The sequence below is a fragment of the Nuphar pumila genome, chromosome 9 (genome assembly GCF_984573655.1).
Source record: "Nuphar pumila chromosome 9, dmNupPumi1.hap1.1, whole genome shotgun sequence".
Classification (NCBI taxonomy): domain Eukaryota; kingdom Viridiplantae; phylum Streptophyta; class Magnoliopsida; order Nymphaeales; family Nymphaeaceae; genus Nuphar; species Nuphar pumila.
In genome coordinates, this window is record NC_143257.1 from 29,093,274 (window position 1) to 29,110,148 (window position 16,875).

The following is a 16,875-nucleotide window of genomic DNA, read 5'->3' on the forward strand; positions in this document are numbered from 1 at the left end:
AAAGGGGTAAACTCACGGTCGTATCCCCAACCATCGTGCTTTGGTTTCCCTTGAGGCTTTGATTCTAACTAGATGCTCGAGGGAGTGATGTTATTCTGCCTGTTGATCTCATTCTTTTGACCGGAGCAGTCATCTTTGCCTGATCCGCCAGTGTGGTTCTTCCTGCCACCTCTTTTGCTTTTGCCATTGTTGTTGGAGGAACTGGTAGAAAAGGCGAAGTTGGTTTTCTTTTTCACGTTTTGACTGCCTCCTGCCAAGGTGAGGCCATGATAGGTTTCATTCTCTAATCTCATTTCGAGCCATTCGACTCGCTCTATTAACTTGATGAAAGATTTAGACGGAGAAGTAGAGATCAGACCCTTCAAAGGTTGAGAGAAATTGTTCAAAATTATTGAGAGTGCATGCTCTTCTGATATCGGATCATTCATCTTGTTGCAAGTGGATCTCCATCTATGAATGAAATCTTTTGCCTTCTCATTGTCATTTTGCTTTAGGTTGAAAAGATGGTTGAGGGTAGGCGAAGCCTCAGTATTGAAGAGAAACCTTTCGATGAACAGGTTGATGACTTTGTCAAAGTCTCGTAGCTCAATCGGGTTGATGTGGTCGGCATACCATCTTGCTGTAACTCCCTCCAGACTGCGTGGAAAGCATAGGAATAATGCCCTATTGTTATTCCTGAATCGGTTGCACTCAGCGAAAAATGTAGCCAGATGAGCCTTGGGGTTGCCGGTCCCATCAAACTTTATGAATTTACGAGGAAGATCTTCCCAGTTGTCATCTTCTTCTAAGCCGTCATAGAAATCTGCACCGGTGTAGATCTTTTTGCCTTTGTCCTGGGTTTGTAAGTCTTTGATTGCACGAGTCATCTCTTTCATTTGCTCATGCATCGGATCTTCTGCTGGGATCTGAAACTTGGTTTTATTTGCTGACTCGTGCCCCTCATTGACTTTCTTGGGCCGATACAAGGGATTGTGAAAATATGTCGGCTGCTCTTTCTCTGAGTCCTCCTCTGCTGACTCTGAAGTGCTGTCATACTGAACTTGCTTCTTGCTGACTTTTCCCTTGGTTTTGCTTTTAGAAGATATTTTCTCAGGGTTTTCCTCAGTCTGTTCAGCCATCATTTTGGCCATCACTTTTTGAAACAACTTGTATGTAGCTGAATCAACATTGCTTTCCGCTTCTTGGCCCTGCTGCTTGGATGACCTGATGGAGTTCATTTCTTCTCCTTCACTGTCGCTTTGCTGGGGCACTGTTTCCTTTCGAGTCCTCATTCGAACCATGATGAAATGTTAATGTCCTTTCTATAGGTAAAAATGGGATATTTAGGAAAAAAAAATTTGGAGGAAAATTATGATAAAGGAAGAAATCAAAGATCTGATAATGAAAATATTCCATTAAAAAAATTTATTTTATCACAAAAGAGGGTAAGGAATAAAAAGGAATTTAAAAGAGGATATAAAAGAAAAATTTGAAGAATTTACAGGCAGGATCAAAGAATTTGAAGAAATCAGAAGAATAAAGGAAAAATACACCTGGGTTTTAAAAACAAAAGAGGAAATGTTGAATAATATATACCCAGGGTTTTGGAAAATATAAGAATGATATAAAATATCAAACAATCACAGATATACAAACAAGGATCTACAAACAGCACTCCCTACAGCTGACTCTATATGTAATATTTGAAATGGCTGATAGAACCTTAATCCTAACTCTAAGATTTAGATCATCTGATTCCAATCAAGGTATGCCGATATACTCAAGCCGAAGCTCGAAGTACGTGGCATATAAGATATCTCTCCAGTTCTAAGGTAAAGGCTTCTCAACATCCTTGAGCACCTACCAATATACCTCGGACTATGGCCCTTAGGTACATGGTAGGGGGCGCAAACCCAAATAAGTGGTCCAGTTGTGAGGCTCTCTTCCGAACTATGGTTCAGTGAGACAGCCCAGCAACGTGAAGACTGGGACAATATAGGTAGGGATGTTTTCAAAAACATGATCACATGCAGATAAAACCAGAAGGCTCTAATGCAAGTCCTAAAGAGATAGATTTAAATGAAAAGAAGCATACACTTGCATACCTTCAATCCCTAAAATTGAGGAGAGTTTTATTTAAGACCTAAATCTAATGTGAACATGGATATAATCTCCTCAATATGGTCCTATCAAACCATACTTAGATCCTATATGCAATGATGTCAGCTTAGGACAGAGTCTAGGCCCCTAAGGTTTGTATAAAAAATATAGCTGACATAGAAAGAATAAAGACTTAGAAAATATTAAAGCAAAGCAAAGGCATAATTCGACCAGATGGGAACGTGTCCCATCACGGTCGCCAAAACTGTGATCATCGCAAAATTTTTCCTATTCGTGTGGATTCTCTCTCTTCCTTCTCTTTTCCTTTTCTAGCCTCTATTTTCCTCCTTTTTGAAGGGAGAAGAATAAAAGAAAAAAAAAAGAAAGAGAGAAGAGAAAAGAAGAAGAGAAGAGGAACTATTTTGTGGGATTTCACTTGACCTTAATTTGAAAATATTTAGAAATTTAACTCGCCTCCGTTTTGAAAATTTGCGGAAAAAATGGAGAGACGGGATTCGCTTGTCAGTACAAGGTTCAACCGTTCCTGGCGCCTTTACCAGGGGTAATCTAACCAAGGATCGAATCTATGCCTTTTGCTTTGCCTAAATATTATCTAAGAATTTATTCTAACTCTAAATGCACAAAGAATCATGCTTGTGCAATGCAAAGATGTATGCTCTTTTTGAAAAATTTGATTTGGAAATCTCCAAGTTTTATGAGATAGACTTGATAATGGAGTGAAGATTTGGTTTTTGAATGGTAGAATCTAACTTAGAACTTGAGATAGATGAGAGAAGTTCTAAGTCTTTGAAATGATCAGAGTTTAGGAAAATAAGTCTTTGAATTCGGAAAGAATGATTTGAAGATGATAACAAAGGAAATGAGGCTTCAAAGTCGGAAAAGGACTTTGAAGTTGAACTTGAATTTAGGAAAGGAAATGAATACTTGAGATGAATTTTGAATTTTGACTTTTGAAGTTTGAAATTAGAATGGATCTGAGAAATCCAAATGGTATTTAAAAATATAGATGAATTTAAGAAATTCAGATATGATCTATAGATGGATTTAGGTCTGAAATCTGGAAATGAAATAGAATTGGATTTGAAAAGTTGGACTTGGGAATGAAATTGAATTCTGGATCCAGGAATGGATTCAGATCTTAAAGTCTGAGATCCAATGTAGAATTGGACTCTGGACCCTAAGATGAAATTTGGATCGGAAGTCTGAGATCCAAAGTGTGATTGGATTCCGGACCCTAAAAGGGATTTGGATCTGAAGTCTAAGATCCAAAGTAGAATTGGATTCTGGATCCTAAAATGGAATTGGATCTGGAGTCTGAGATCCAATGTAGAGTTGGACTCTGGACCCTAAGATGGATTTTGGATCTGAAGCCTGAGATCTAAAATAGAATTGGATTCTGGATCCTAAAGGGGAATTGGATCTGAAGTCTGAGATCCGATATGAATGTTGAATCCTGGATCCTAAAATGGATTTGGAGTTTGTTAAATTCAGAAGATGAATTAAGAACTTCCAAGTTTGAATTAAACTTGGAAAATGAAATTTAGAATTTGAATCTTGAATATACAAATGAATTTCAAAGTCAAATTGGACTTGAATTTGGAGCTTGAATTTGGAATTTAGAAGATGAAAAGAATCTCAAAGTTAAATTGAAGTTTGAATTTGATTGGAGTTTTGAATATAAATTGAATTTGGAATTTCAAGGTCAGATTGAACTTTGAAATCTGGTTTGAATTGAAGTTTTTGAATATAGCATGAATTTGAAGTCTCAAAGTTAAATTGAACTTTGAGATTGAAGATGAAATAGGATTTGAAAATGAAAAGATGAATTGGATTTTTACAAGAATTGAAGATTTGATTGAAGAAGATATTCACATCACTTGAAGTTTTTGAAAAGTAATTTTTGAAAATATGATGTAGTTCTATTCTAAATCATGAATGAATTTGAAGAATTTGAAGAATTTGAAATTGGATTTTGAAAAGCTATTCCATTCTTTAGATGAATTAAAATAAGATTGAAGATATAATACATCCTTGACTATGGTCATTGAATGTATTATATAATAATCTGTATTTAGGTTCAAGAGAAGAATAAAATACATTTGGTGCTTTTATAGCATTTAAAATGAAATGAACTCTCAGTATACCCTGACTATGGTCATTGGTATATATTTTGAGTTAATTTTAAGTTAAATTATGATAAAAGTCGAAAATATTTAAGGAAAATATGATGAATTTTGAAAACGGATCCAGTGTTATTTTATAAAAGATAAAAATACTAAGTCTTGTTTACATCCTGACTATGGCCATTGATGTAAATCATCAACTTAGGATTAATTACCTTTTACGAAATGGTGTGCGTGCCATTCGTGTTTCCATCCGTGAATTTTTGAAGAATAAAAGAGAAATAATATGAAACAAGTAATTTTCATGAAAATGCTCATACATTCTAGTCTAATAATTCTCATCTAGCTATTACAATAATGGAGATTGAAATTTAAAATTACAAAAATCCCTAATTTAGGATGAAAGAATATTACTTTCCATGTATTTTCTGCAAAACAAGGTTAGCACAAAACATATATAGAGACAGATGACAAATATCATATTGAATTTAGGAATGCATAGGAATGTGCCTACACTAATGAAGAAATGATCATGCAAGAGATCATGTTTATGGAAATGATGATGTACACACCTTATGAGAAAATATATGTATGAGCCCATGTATAATATCTTATGTGAATGGAGATCTACATATGAGAAAGGCATATATGACGCATTATATTAAATGAAAATCTGCATATATTCGCTTAAGGCCAATGGAGATCTGTATGAGAAAAGGGATGTGCAAGTGGTCATGCTTATATTGATGATGAAAAGACTTCATGCACATCTTATGAGAAGATATCCATATGAGTGTACATATGTAACTTCTTAAGCTAGGGATAATCCATATATATGATGACATGTGCAGGGCCTTGGTTTAGTGAGGATGCATGTAATGGGTGATAGGCATTGCTACAACTACAACAATGAGATATTGGAAGTGACTGTTGTGCAGTGCCATGATGAGTACAACAGAAAGTGGTGTGCTATAAGCGAGTGCACAACAGGTAAAGTGGGTGAATGTAGCCAATATAAGTGATGGAATGAATGATGTAGTATGAATGCAGGAAGGTGAATATGAAAAGTGAGTATGGTATGCTGATGTGTATAGGTGCGGTGAATGTGTTGTCATGATAACAGATGGTGTGATGGCTATGTCAGCAACTAATTCAGCATTTTCACAGTGGTGAGAATATGCAGAAATGTGGGGGTGCTGTAAAGTGCTATAGTAAGTGAAGCTACAGGGGAAGGTGAAATGTTACAACAATGGGTATTATGTGAGTGAAATTAGCAGTGACATGAAAATATAGATGAGGTGTTGTGTAACAAATGTGAAAGATACTGAAGTTTGTAGGGTATAGTTTACTGTTGTGTATGTGAAAGTGCTGGAACACACGGAGGATAAAGGTGCAGTGATAGGCTGGGATGCGCTGCTACAATGGATGAAGTCAAGTGAGAAGACTTGGTTGTAGGTGGTGAGGGCAATGTAAGTGCAGGTGAGTATTAGCATGAAGGTGAGGAAAAATGACAAGGGGCAGCAGTATACTGTGCTTAGGGATACTGATGTTTGAAGGATGATGGAATTGGAGGTGTGGTTATGGAAAATGGCAAGTGCGGCTGAAGCATAGGGGTTGCTGTGAATGAAGGTGCAATTGAAGATATGCAGTTGTTCGAGTATATGCACAGGGGATGGAACCATGGTGAAGCAATGGATAATCGCATCATGGTGGTAATAGTGTCAGTGGGACATAATTTGGTATGTGGTGCGTGCAATGGATATGCAAGTGAAGAAAATGGAAAAAAAAAGGGACAATAGTTGTGAAAAAGGGAGTTGTAGGTGTTGTGGATGATATGACCAATGAGATAGAGGGGTTACAGTGAGATGGAGATGGAGCTCACCGACCCACATAACCAAAAAGAAAACAAAATTTAAAACAAGGAACGTAAATTCAGAAGACCAACTTTTATATACAAAATTTAATATTGCCAACTTGAATAATAATAAAAAAAATGAGCTCATGTAGGGTCAAACTAAATACCAACTGTTGCAAATTGTCTCTAATGCCCGAACCATAAGCCATATCAGCTTCATGCGAAGATGAAATTCCCCAAAACAAACCTGCAAATTTCCTTGGATGCTTGTTGGTGACCTGTGACAACTATTTGTATCCAGCAATGAATTACAGGAAGGGGCTAGTCACAGAGAAATCCTCAGTAGGACTATAAATCTGTTGGCTATTGCTACTTTATAAGTCATATTTAAATATTCACGTGCTTACAACAACTGGTCTTCCTACTACTAGAAGAAACTTACTTACTGCCAACTAGTGGCCCTATCTTGTTTAAACCATATAGTCAAAGGATATGACACATAATATGCATAATTGATCAAATGGTAAACAACAAATGCAAGTATTTTATCATCACAGAGGAAGAAAAAAAAAAGAAAGACCCAGTTGTTGATATTAACTCCTAGAGACACTTGGGTTGATTAAGATTTTGCCCTTTTGATAAACAAGATGAAAGACTCCAACGTAACTTCCTTCTATTTTTTTTTTTAGGCCACGCTTTCAATCAAATAGTTATATATTGTATTTCCTGGGGTTGAACAAGACAGTCGAACCAACTATGTTTGCATCATCTCAACCAGGAGACCTTGGATTCAAGTCTTACTGGGATCAAACCCCAGCTTAACTATATCTTGAGGAAAGAAAGAAAGGACTTATAGGATTTTCTGGTGAAAAACTTGGGTTGCAGATAAGGTAATGATGAATATTGTGGGGATATACTGTAGATAAACAAGAACACATACTACACAGAAAATACATGTGAATGTCGGGGAGGTTTGTTGTAGGAAAAGGCCTAATCAGAAAAGAATATAACATGACCAGAGAGATGTTATGCAGAACAAAGGATCATGATGGATAGGATGACAAAAAAAAAAAAACTTATGGGAGCTAAATGCACAACGGATGCATGATTACAAGGATGCAAAGAGCAAAGAGAAAAAAAAATGAAATGAAAAGAATTAAAACAACAGTAGATAATGATTCACTGAAATATGGAGAAAAGATGTATAACACATATTATACCATTACAAAAATGGGATTTAGACAAATTGGAAGCTGAAATTATGAATTGAGAATGAGATACGAACTGAAGTAACAAATGGATTCAGCATACAAGGCAAGAGATACCGATAAAACTTGAGTATAAAAACAACTATACCAAGCTTGATCTAGAGCATACTTTCGAAATTACTATAGAAAATCAAGCGTGTATATAGAGAATTGACTATGATACATTGTAACCTCTGAATGGGCCTTGATACTGTTACAAAGCTGTAACATCGACACTGCTATAGGCAGCCCGATGGTACAGAATATGCTTGTAATGAAGGCTAAGAATGGAGATAAAAATAAAGAAATCGGGAAAAATCAGGGAGAGTGAAGGGAAATAGAGAAAAGAGGAGAGAAGAATCGTTTCACCTTGGTTCTCTATTACAGGATTAGTTCGGGTTGCTGAAGTCGATTGAAGATGCAGATTCAGTGAAGAAGGAGGGAGAGAAGAGGGATCGAAAGAGGCACTCATGGGGTGTAAACAAACGATTAAGGTGAAACAGGAAAAGGCAAACAAGAAAATCTGATGTAAATTAAATATGTATTGAAAATGAAGAGGAAAAATGTTTTATACCAATCCATAAACAATGTTGAGACAAGATTAACTAGCAGATCACACAGAGCATACAAAGAGTTAAAAGAAATGTCTAAAAAAAAAAAAGGAAAAGAAATAGGAACAACGGATGTTGGAATCAATATATTCCTGTTGATGTAGCAGTGAATGGGTCGATTATGCTATATGCAGGTCAATCCCATCACTCTGCCTTACGATAAAAAAAAGATGAAGAAGAATAGAATTTAAAATAAAGGGATGCTACGAAGGAAAAACATAATTTCTGCAAAGAATCAGAGATAAAGGGGACGATCACTTACCTGTAACTGCGATGGATGGTCGATCGATCTCCTTCGACTCTGGTTGCTGGGATGATTGATCGACTTCCTTCAGTTGTAGCTTGAGCTTCAAAGTGGTGGTCGATCTTCAGTCGTTTTGCGGAATAGAAAACAGAGAAATAAGAAGAAGAAAATGAAGAAGAGGAGAGAGGTGGAAGGAGATCGGGAGGAGAAGATGTAATTGTGAAAATGAAAAGTGGAGAGGTGAAAAATGGATGTTCTTGAGATTAAATGGATGGAAATGGGTGTCGGATGGAAACTCGATCGATGCTTCTCCCCCCCTTGAGAAAAACCTTCCGCCCCCTTCTTAAAGAGAGGAGGGAAGCTTCCTGAAGGGGAATCAGTTAAGGATCTATGGAGGAAAATGAAGGTGGCTGTTTGAAGATGGACGATGGTGGGGAAAGAGGAGAACGCGCAGGAATGATCCGTTGTGGATTTTTCCTTTTTCAAAAGAAGGGTTCCTTTTAAAAAAAAAATCATAAAAATGGTTTAAAACGAGGTTTTTGGCAAAATTCAACTTTTTCAAGTTTTAAAACCATTTGCCTTAATTTTTTGGATTTTTGTATCATTTTTCTATTTTTTGTATTTTTGTAATAGAAAACTAAGATTTTATGAAAAACAAAGTTTAAACACTAAATTTTTGTATTTTTTCTGAGAGATATTTACAAAAAATATTTTTCTGAGAATTTCAGGCCCTTTTGGGGAAAATTCTTCAGAAGAATATGGTCGGACCTGAGTTTCAAGAAAATGTTCGAGTTTTGGAACTCGAATCGAGAAATACAACATGATGGATCCAAACAGATGTCGGAGGGACTGTTCGAGCCTGTTAAAAGGTTATTTTGGTAATTTTGAGAATTTTGATTTAAAAATTTGGCAACGAAGTTCAGATTTGGATCTGGACAATGGACCCGGATCTAAAATCAAGTCAGACATATAAAATGAATTTAATTTCAGTAAAACTTGAGAATTGAACTGGAATTTAGAAAAAGTGGCTCAATGGCTCAGAAAATGATATCAGGGGGAAAAAGGGAATATTTAAAAGATTTTGAAAAATTTGGGGTGTTCACAGGCCTGCACCTATCCCTTCGGTGGTGGATGAGCCACACTCGGGTCTGGACGCCCGGTTCAGACCGTGCTCAGGTCTGAGCAAGCCCAGCGTGGGTCTGGACCAGTCGGTTCAGACCTGAGCGATTCACTCTTGCCGAGACCCACTCCTGTGGTCTTTCCCCGGACCAAACCCACTTGGTCCAGGTGGTTCGGTCTGTGCAGCAAACTGAATGACACCTTGCAGCGTAGTCTGCTGCCCCTTTTTAGTTCAGCAGTGTCGCCCAAACCGGCCCCTGCTGTGTGTGCGTGTGGTGCCCCATGACACTGTGTGGCTCGTGAGCTGGCAGGTCCGATCTGTTTAGACTCGCGCTTAGCCCACTGGGTTTTTCCCTCTCTCGTGGGAGGCTACTCTTCGTGCTTTCTAGCCTTGTGAGCGGGCTTCGAGGTTGCAACTTTTTGGGGCTGCATGTGATCTTAGGGCACGGGTTCCCATTGCCCCGACAAATTTTGTAGATTTTGACTCGTCACATCGTGGACGATGTGCGCGATTACCAAAGTGAAGATATATATAATGGAGTGTAACAAGTAAATGTGCATAGTGTTGTTTCACACTCTTGCTCATATTACCACTTTTGCGAAACAGAATGCATAGTGTTTGTGAATGACACCTTATCAAGTATGCAACAAAATGATATAAGGTTATTGCTTGAATAAGAGGCTTATTATATATGTTGAATTGTAACACTTTGATGAAATGATGTAAATATGGTGTTATTTTTGTCGCACACTCTACCACAAAAGCAAGTGCACAAATGAATGCTAGCATACTTTAGTATTTGTTATTGTGGACACATGAATCAGTTTGGGCACTCAATGCGTCCCGTGAGTACAAGGGGACTCGAGGCATATGGTGAGGTTATAATGGTTTTATGAGGCTTCTTGAATGTTGGAACTCCGTGACGAGTTATGTGTGGGCGATGAACTCACCTTGTGAGTCGAGCTCACTTATGCTAGAGATGCATGGCCACACATACTCTCTCTTTTAGTACAGAGCTGATTATAAGTTTTCAGACATGACTTACTTTGGTTAAGTGTTTTCAATTGTCTCATAGCGATGCATGTAACTTTGTATCATTTACTTACATAATTCGCTTAATTGCATTGACTTATGTTTTAAAAGCATGTTATTACTAGTTGTTATCACGTATTGCTTCACGTTCAGTTTGCTTACTGTATTTATACTTGCTTATGTTATACCTGTGAAATCATGGTGAATGAATGATAATGTTATGTGTTGCATAATAGCTTTGCTTTCGATTTTCACAACCAGTATTTTGTGATTGATTCATCTCACCATCTTGCAAGAGTACTGACCCCGTTTTATGGGGACACAGGTATTTGCTTGCTTCCCGTGGTGCGATGAAGCTCGATGTGCAGCAGAGGACTGAACCCACACTCTAGAACATTGAATATTTTGGTAGTTGTGTTTTGTAAAGGGAAATGTCGTATCATTTTGTAAACAGTATTAATAAAATGTTTCTCCTTGTTGTTTTCTCTGTAACCCACTCAAAGTTTTCACTTGTTTTTCCCTTAAGTTTTTTCGCTTTGCGCAATGTATTTTAAAAAAAAAAATTACTCTAAAAATCTAAAGGATTTTTCAAGTTGAGATTTTGGGGTGTTATAGAGTGTGCCCCACATATTTTCAACCCAAATAAAGGGTTTTAGCGAAAACCCGTGTCACACCTCCCCTTTGGAGAAGCATTTTCCGCATAAGAGGGGGCTTTGGGGGGATTTTAGTTTCCATTGATTTTCCTTTCTACAGCGTGAAACAAAAACGCCTAAGAAAAATCCATTATACCACGTGGGGTTTTCATATTGATCAAGGGCAACTTCCAATGAACTGGACTAAAATACGAATAATGCATCTATTTTGATCTAGTTGGGAGCTACTTGATTCAAATACGCCCTTGGATCTATCTACATCTGAGTCTCTGACTCATATCAGAGTCTATTCTTTTGTTTTTTTGAATAAATACAAAAGACATGTTTGGCGTCTCTCTCTCTCTCTCCTACCAATAGCCATCCAACCAAAACCTCACCAACCACAATAAATTTTTCTTCTTTCTTATATTCAACCCTCATTTTCATAATGTACAACATAAAGTCAGCCTACGCCAACTCACCGGATCTCTCTTCTTATCTCTTTCTCTCCACCATCCGACTGCTAAAAACCAATTTCAAGATTCCAATCCAAGAAAATCAACGGTTGACAATCACCTAAAGCGTCAGCTAACATGTTCTCTACTATCAGCAGCGGGTGAGGTAGAAGCACCCTTGGCAGAAGAAAAAGGCAAAGACGGTGCAAGAAATAGCAAGCTTCCATTCTTCCCATTCCCACTATCATTAGCAGAAGTCTTGTTCCAATAGGTTGATCCACAACCTGCTCCATCTCCTGCTGATGAATAAGCAGCCATGGAAGTTGAAAACTGCTCCCTCCACTTCAAACTTTGAACCATACTCTCTCCATTGCTCTGCCCAGCAGGAATAGTCCCATTATTGTTGCTGCCGCCGACAATTGATGTGATCGCAGCCGCCAATGCCGATTGGAAATTCGGGTCCGATGTTAACACCTTCGTAGCAGCCGTGATCGTGTTCGCCGAGGAGTTTTGCTGGGATGATGACATTGGTGCTGATGATGAATGGTTCAGTTTTTGAAGATAGGTCTGATAGAATTCCTCATGTGGTGGTCTTGCTGGAGCTGATGACACAATTGGGCTCTTGTTGAATTGATGGGACCCATAGCTGAAGTAGCCAGTGTTGGTGGAGGGAGTGCCGCAGTTCCAAGATGCAGGAAGGGTGCTTTGGTCTGAAGAAAAGGTCAGATTTGAGAACCCAAGTGAAGAAGAGTACCTAGGGGGTGCAGAAAAAGCAGATGAAAGCCTAGTGAATTTGGGAATAGAGGATGAGGAGGTCAGATCCAGTGTGATTGTAGGGTAAGTTGGGGATGATGAAATGGCAGGTTGTGATAGATAGAATGGTCTTGTTCTCGAATTATAGGATAGATCAAACGTGAATCCAGCAGCGGTGGAAGCTGCTGCTGCCGCCGGAGCAGACGAGCCCGACATGAGCATGGAAGCGGCAGCAGAGGTGGTGGAAGCCATGGCTATGGCTTGGAGTGGGAGGCGGTGGTTGTGGGTTCCTTCATATGTGGTTATGAGTATGGACGTGTCTTCTGCACATCTTTGAACCTGATCAAAGTTAGAGAAGAATCATATTTAGTATCCATCTTTTAATTAAACTGCTAAAAAATATAACTTTATTACAATTCTTGAATTACATATACCTGTTTTCTTACTGGGCATGCTGATGCTACTGTGCATCTGTAGTAGGCTCTTGGGCATGGGTTGCTTTTAGCGATTTTTTGCCCATATTTCCTCCATTGGCATCCATCTTGCATCTGATCATTACAAAAAAATTTCAGCGTTAGCTCAATTAACTTCCTTTGATTCAATACATTCTTTGAGTTTTGATGACATAAACCACGAGTATGAGATAACTAATAGTGGTGCATGCTCTCATGCATAGAGTATATGCTAAGCACATGTTCATATGCACCAACATGGATGCAATATCATCATGACCATGCAATTGCATACCGGCAACGTGTTGTGTGTGCATGCTTGCACTCAAGCAGTGCAAGTTGTCTAGTATAGCGTCCATCCTTGAGCAAGCATTTAGGCACATGTGCATATGCATGTACATGCAGAAACTACCAATAAGGTTATGCTATGTACCGCAGTGGTTACCCATGTGGTCAAGGGGTTCCTATGTCAAGTTGAAAGCCCAGGATTGAATCCCACTGACGCATGGGGGCTACCGTTGATTTATCATGGTTGGGGCATGTAACTCTGAGGGGGCAGGAGTTTTACCTCAGGAAGGTGGGCTCCATTATGTTACCCGCTTCTTAGTGTGGGTATATATATCAACTTTATTAAAATAACTAAAATATACTTAAAATAATTGTATTTTTAAAAAATGCATGATTATTTTTTTGGGCATTATAATTCTTTTGAACTTGAAGCCAATTGAAAAGTCAAACACCTTTTATAAAAATGTATTAAGCTATCAAAAGTTACCATTATAATATCAAAAAGCAGCCTTACATTTTAAAAACTACCATTATTTTAAAAGTGTTTTAGTCATTTTCAAAAGGTTGAATCCATCCAAGGTTAAATACAATATATATATATATATATAATAGCAGTAACAATACTCACCGTGATTGTGTCACACAATGCCCTAATAGAAACACTAGCTTTCTTGACGTGGGCCTGCTGTGAGACATCATCTTCTGCACTTCTAGGTGTCTTCAAAAGCTTGTTTGGAGGCGAACCCTCTGCAACATCTTCCCCTTTTGATCCCTCATGGCTATTCTGTGAAGTCTGATCATTCTGCTGAAATTTGCAATCAAGTCCAAGATCTAACACTTCTTTCAAACGATCATCTTCCTCTTTATTGTTGTTGCTCTTGCCGTTCTCCTTCTCCTGATATTTCTTGGGAAGTGCTGTCGAATTGTTACCAAGACTTAGAGAAACCAACTCTGTCCCTTCAGTATCATGATCTGAACTGCTGGTAGTAGTAGTGGTAATATTAGCAGTGGCTTCTAAGCATTTCCTGTCGTTCTCTTCTTGTTGAACAATGTCAAAGAAATGCATCTGCAGTGCTTGGTAGTCCTTTACTATTCGTGATAACATCATCTTCAACCTCTCATTCTCTTCTCTCACTTCACCCATCTCAGCTTTGGCAGATTCAAGTTGGTCCTCCTGGATATAATGGTGATAGTGTTATGTTAGAATACATATATTATATGGGTAACTTTTTAATCAAGAATTTTGCATCTGTACCATAAAGATATGGATACAATCCAACACGTGACTCGATTTGAGACGCGAGTTCGTAAAATATTTGAAATATAGGATACAAGGGCATGGATTTTTAAAAATTTTAACCAATAAAGAATATTTTTTGATATTTTAATTTATAAAAAAAATTACTGGAATAATATAAAAAATCATCAAAGATAATTAAAAATAATATGTGTGTGTGTTTTGGCGTGCCACCAGGGACATGCAGCTAAAATGGCATGCCCCTGCAACAACGTTTTAATTGAGTCAGACTCTGTGGATATATGGTCCACATAACCGGATCAAAACCAACTGGATATCATTTGATATGGGTTCAAATTGGACCCAACATGACCAAGATCCAGCCTGCAACAGATGGATGGTTGGATCCAGGTCATGAATTGGGTCAGGCATATTTGACGTATCCTGGAGCTGCAGATCCACTCTGACTTGCCAATATGCGAATCGGACCCACTTGGAAATTTCAAGGGTACTATTTGTCTTGTCATCTATCTCTTAGCAAACAGTGTGAAAATGTCGGTGTTTTTTAAAAAAGAAATGACATTATGCAGCTGATGAAAATGTAAATATTGACTATCCAAAAAAAATGTAAATATCGGCAAAAATGATTGTTTCTGAATTTTTTATTTTGTAAAAATTTGTTTTCTTTTTTAATTAATTTTGTTGGGCATCTTCTGGAGATAAGAGTTCAATTTCTCACGAGAAAAAGTTGGTGTTATTTTCCTACTTTAAACTCTGTTAATTTTTCTTGAAAAGGAAAAATATATCATGATAAAAACCTTGACCCAACAACCATGACTTCTGTGGGATTGGACACTCCAATGCACAGATTGGTTGATTCTGTTAATAAACAGTCAAAATAAAAAAGTTGAATAATATTTTGTCAATTCACAAAAAAAAAAGTTGAATAATTAATTATCATTTGTCAATTCACAAAAGGAGATGTATAAACTAGCACCTGTAGCAACTATATTCTATCTAGCGACCTGAATCTGGTGATTCTTCAGTACAATTCAAGTGCCTCCAGTAATTAATCAAGATTCCAAGGTTTTCCAATTTCCCACCAGGAACACCAATAATCCAAGAAACTCTCAACTTTCAGTGGAATTCAAGGTAGTCTTCTGATACCTATTTAAGTTCCCAGTTTTCCTGGATATTTTATGATCCTAGACTTCCTAGTGATAGTATGCAGCTGAAGAATTGGAGACTCGTTTTTAGTGCCATCTCCTAAGCTAGCAATAGCATGATGAAGCTTTTTCTTGTCCTTAATTAATAAGAATTTCAGGGAACCAAAACAATAATTTTTCTTTATATTTACCAAATAATAGTAACTGTGTTTTGCTCTTTATTAATCAATAAAATTATTTTTCACATATTCACAATGAAACTCATATTAGGTACAAAAAAAAAATGGCAACAATATTTTCTTTGAATAATAATAAAGAACATTTTTGCATGTTCGCTAGCCTGAAAAATCAATATATAAAGAATGAAGCTCACCTTGTCAACGGAGACTGAATCTTTTAGGTCGTCTGAAAATGGTTTCATGTTACCTTCCCTCTCTGCCCTTTCATTTCCTCCTGAAGCCTGGTCAAGAACAACATATACCAGAAGGAATAAGAAATGCAGAAGACCAATAGAAATTGATATTTCTTTAACATGAAGCTTAAATTTTATTATCATACTGGGAAAGTAAATATATAGTCTGATAAATCATATTATATTCTGTGGCACATGGCCCACAAATACCGAAAGTTTTATTGGCCATTCAATCCAAATCTGTGATCATAAGATGAGTTTCGTCCACAATATTTAAGATTTCTCATGAATATCATGAACTGCAACAACCATAAAGGATTTTGTGGAGCTTCATAGTCGCATACTTCTAAAAGATATAAAAGAAAGAAACCGACAGATTAGATTCTAATACATCATCGATAAAACCAATCAAGTTTTTTTCTGCATTGCATAATAATAATGATGGTGGCAGAATCATTTAATATGATATTTTTCTTTCCTTTTGGAAGATTAAGAGATTCGATTCATCAATATAGCAAAGAAGCGATGATCTCTCTCTCTCTCTCTTATTTGCTATCTTAATGAAACGATTCTCTTTACTTAAAAAAAAACACATTGGTGATGTTTGAATTTTTCTTATGAGGAAAGGAAGGCTTCAAACTTTCACCTTCAACGGCAATCCACCTTCCAATCTGAAGAAAGGAATCCCAAGATTTTAATTTTAGAAAAAAAAGAAAAGAAAAAAGAAAACCAGGAGATGAATATATAGGAAAAAGAAAATAATGAAACCCATTTCCCATTTTCATCCAAACAGCAGGAAAAAGGAATAAAAATCAATGAATAGAAGCTGTAGAAGCCACACCTTTCCTATCTCTTTCTTGCATTCATGACTCCTCTCCTGAAGATAATGCAATTTCCAGTATATATAGGCGCGTGACTAAAACGCCCTTCTGTTATTATTATTATTATTTTCAATTGAAACAAAAGGCTGGTAAACGGACCGAGCTGCTCGCAGTTTTCTCAGTTCAGGGTTGTCATATGAGCTCAGTGAGCTGAGACATGAGCAGCTTGGTGTAGCATAAGCGAGTCGAGTACGAAGAATGAATGTTCAGCTTGATACGGCTTAGCTCTGGTCGTCTCTTATGGGCTCATCTTGGATGATATGTATA

General features: G+C 37.3%; 1 protein-coding gene across 1 annotated transcript; it reads right to left on the reverse strand.

The window, feature by feature from the left end:
• Nucleotides 1-11,375: 11,375 nt before the first annotated feature.
• Nucleotides 11,376-16,608, reverse strand: LOC149828530 (WRKY transcription factor 72A-like). The gene is made up of 5 exons (XM_090016874.1): nt 16,569-16,608; nt 15,689-15,775; nt 13,541-14,086; nt 12,607-12,720; nt 11,376-12,511 (listed from the first exon to the last, which is right to left on the reverse strand). The coding sequence occupies exons 2-5, from the start codon at nt 15,734-15,736 to the stop codon at nt 11,549-11,551; spliced, it is 1,671 nt and encodes a 556-aa protein (XP_089873000.1). The 5' UTR covers nt 15,737-15,775; nt 16,569-16,608; the 3' UTR covers nt 11,376-11,548.
• Nucleotides 16,609-16,875: the final 267 nt, after the last annotated feature.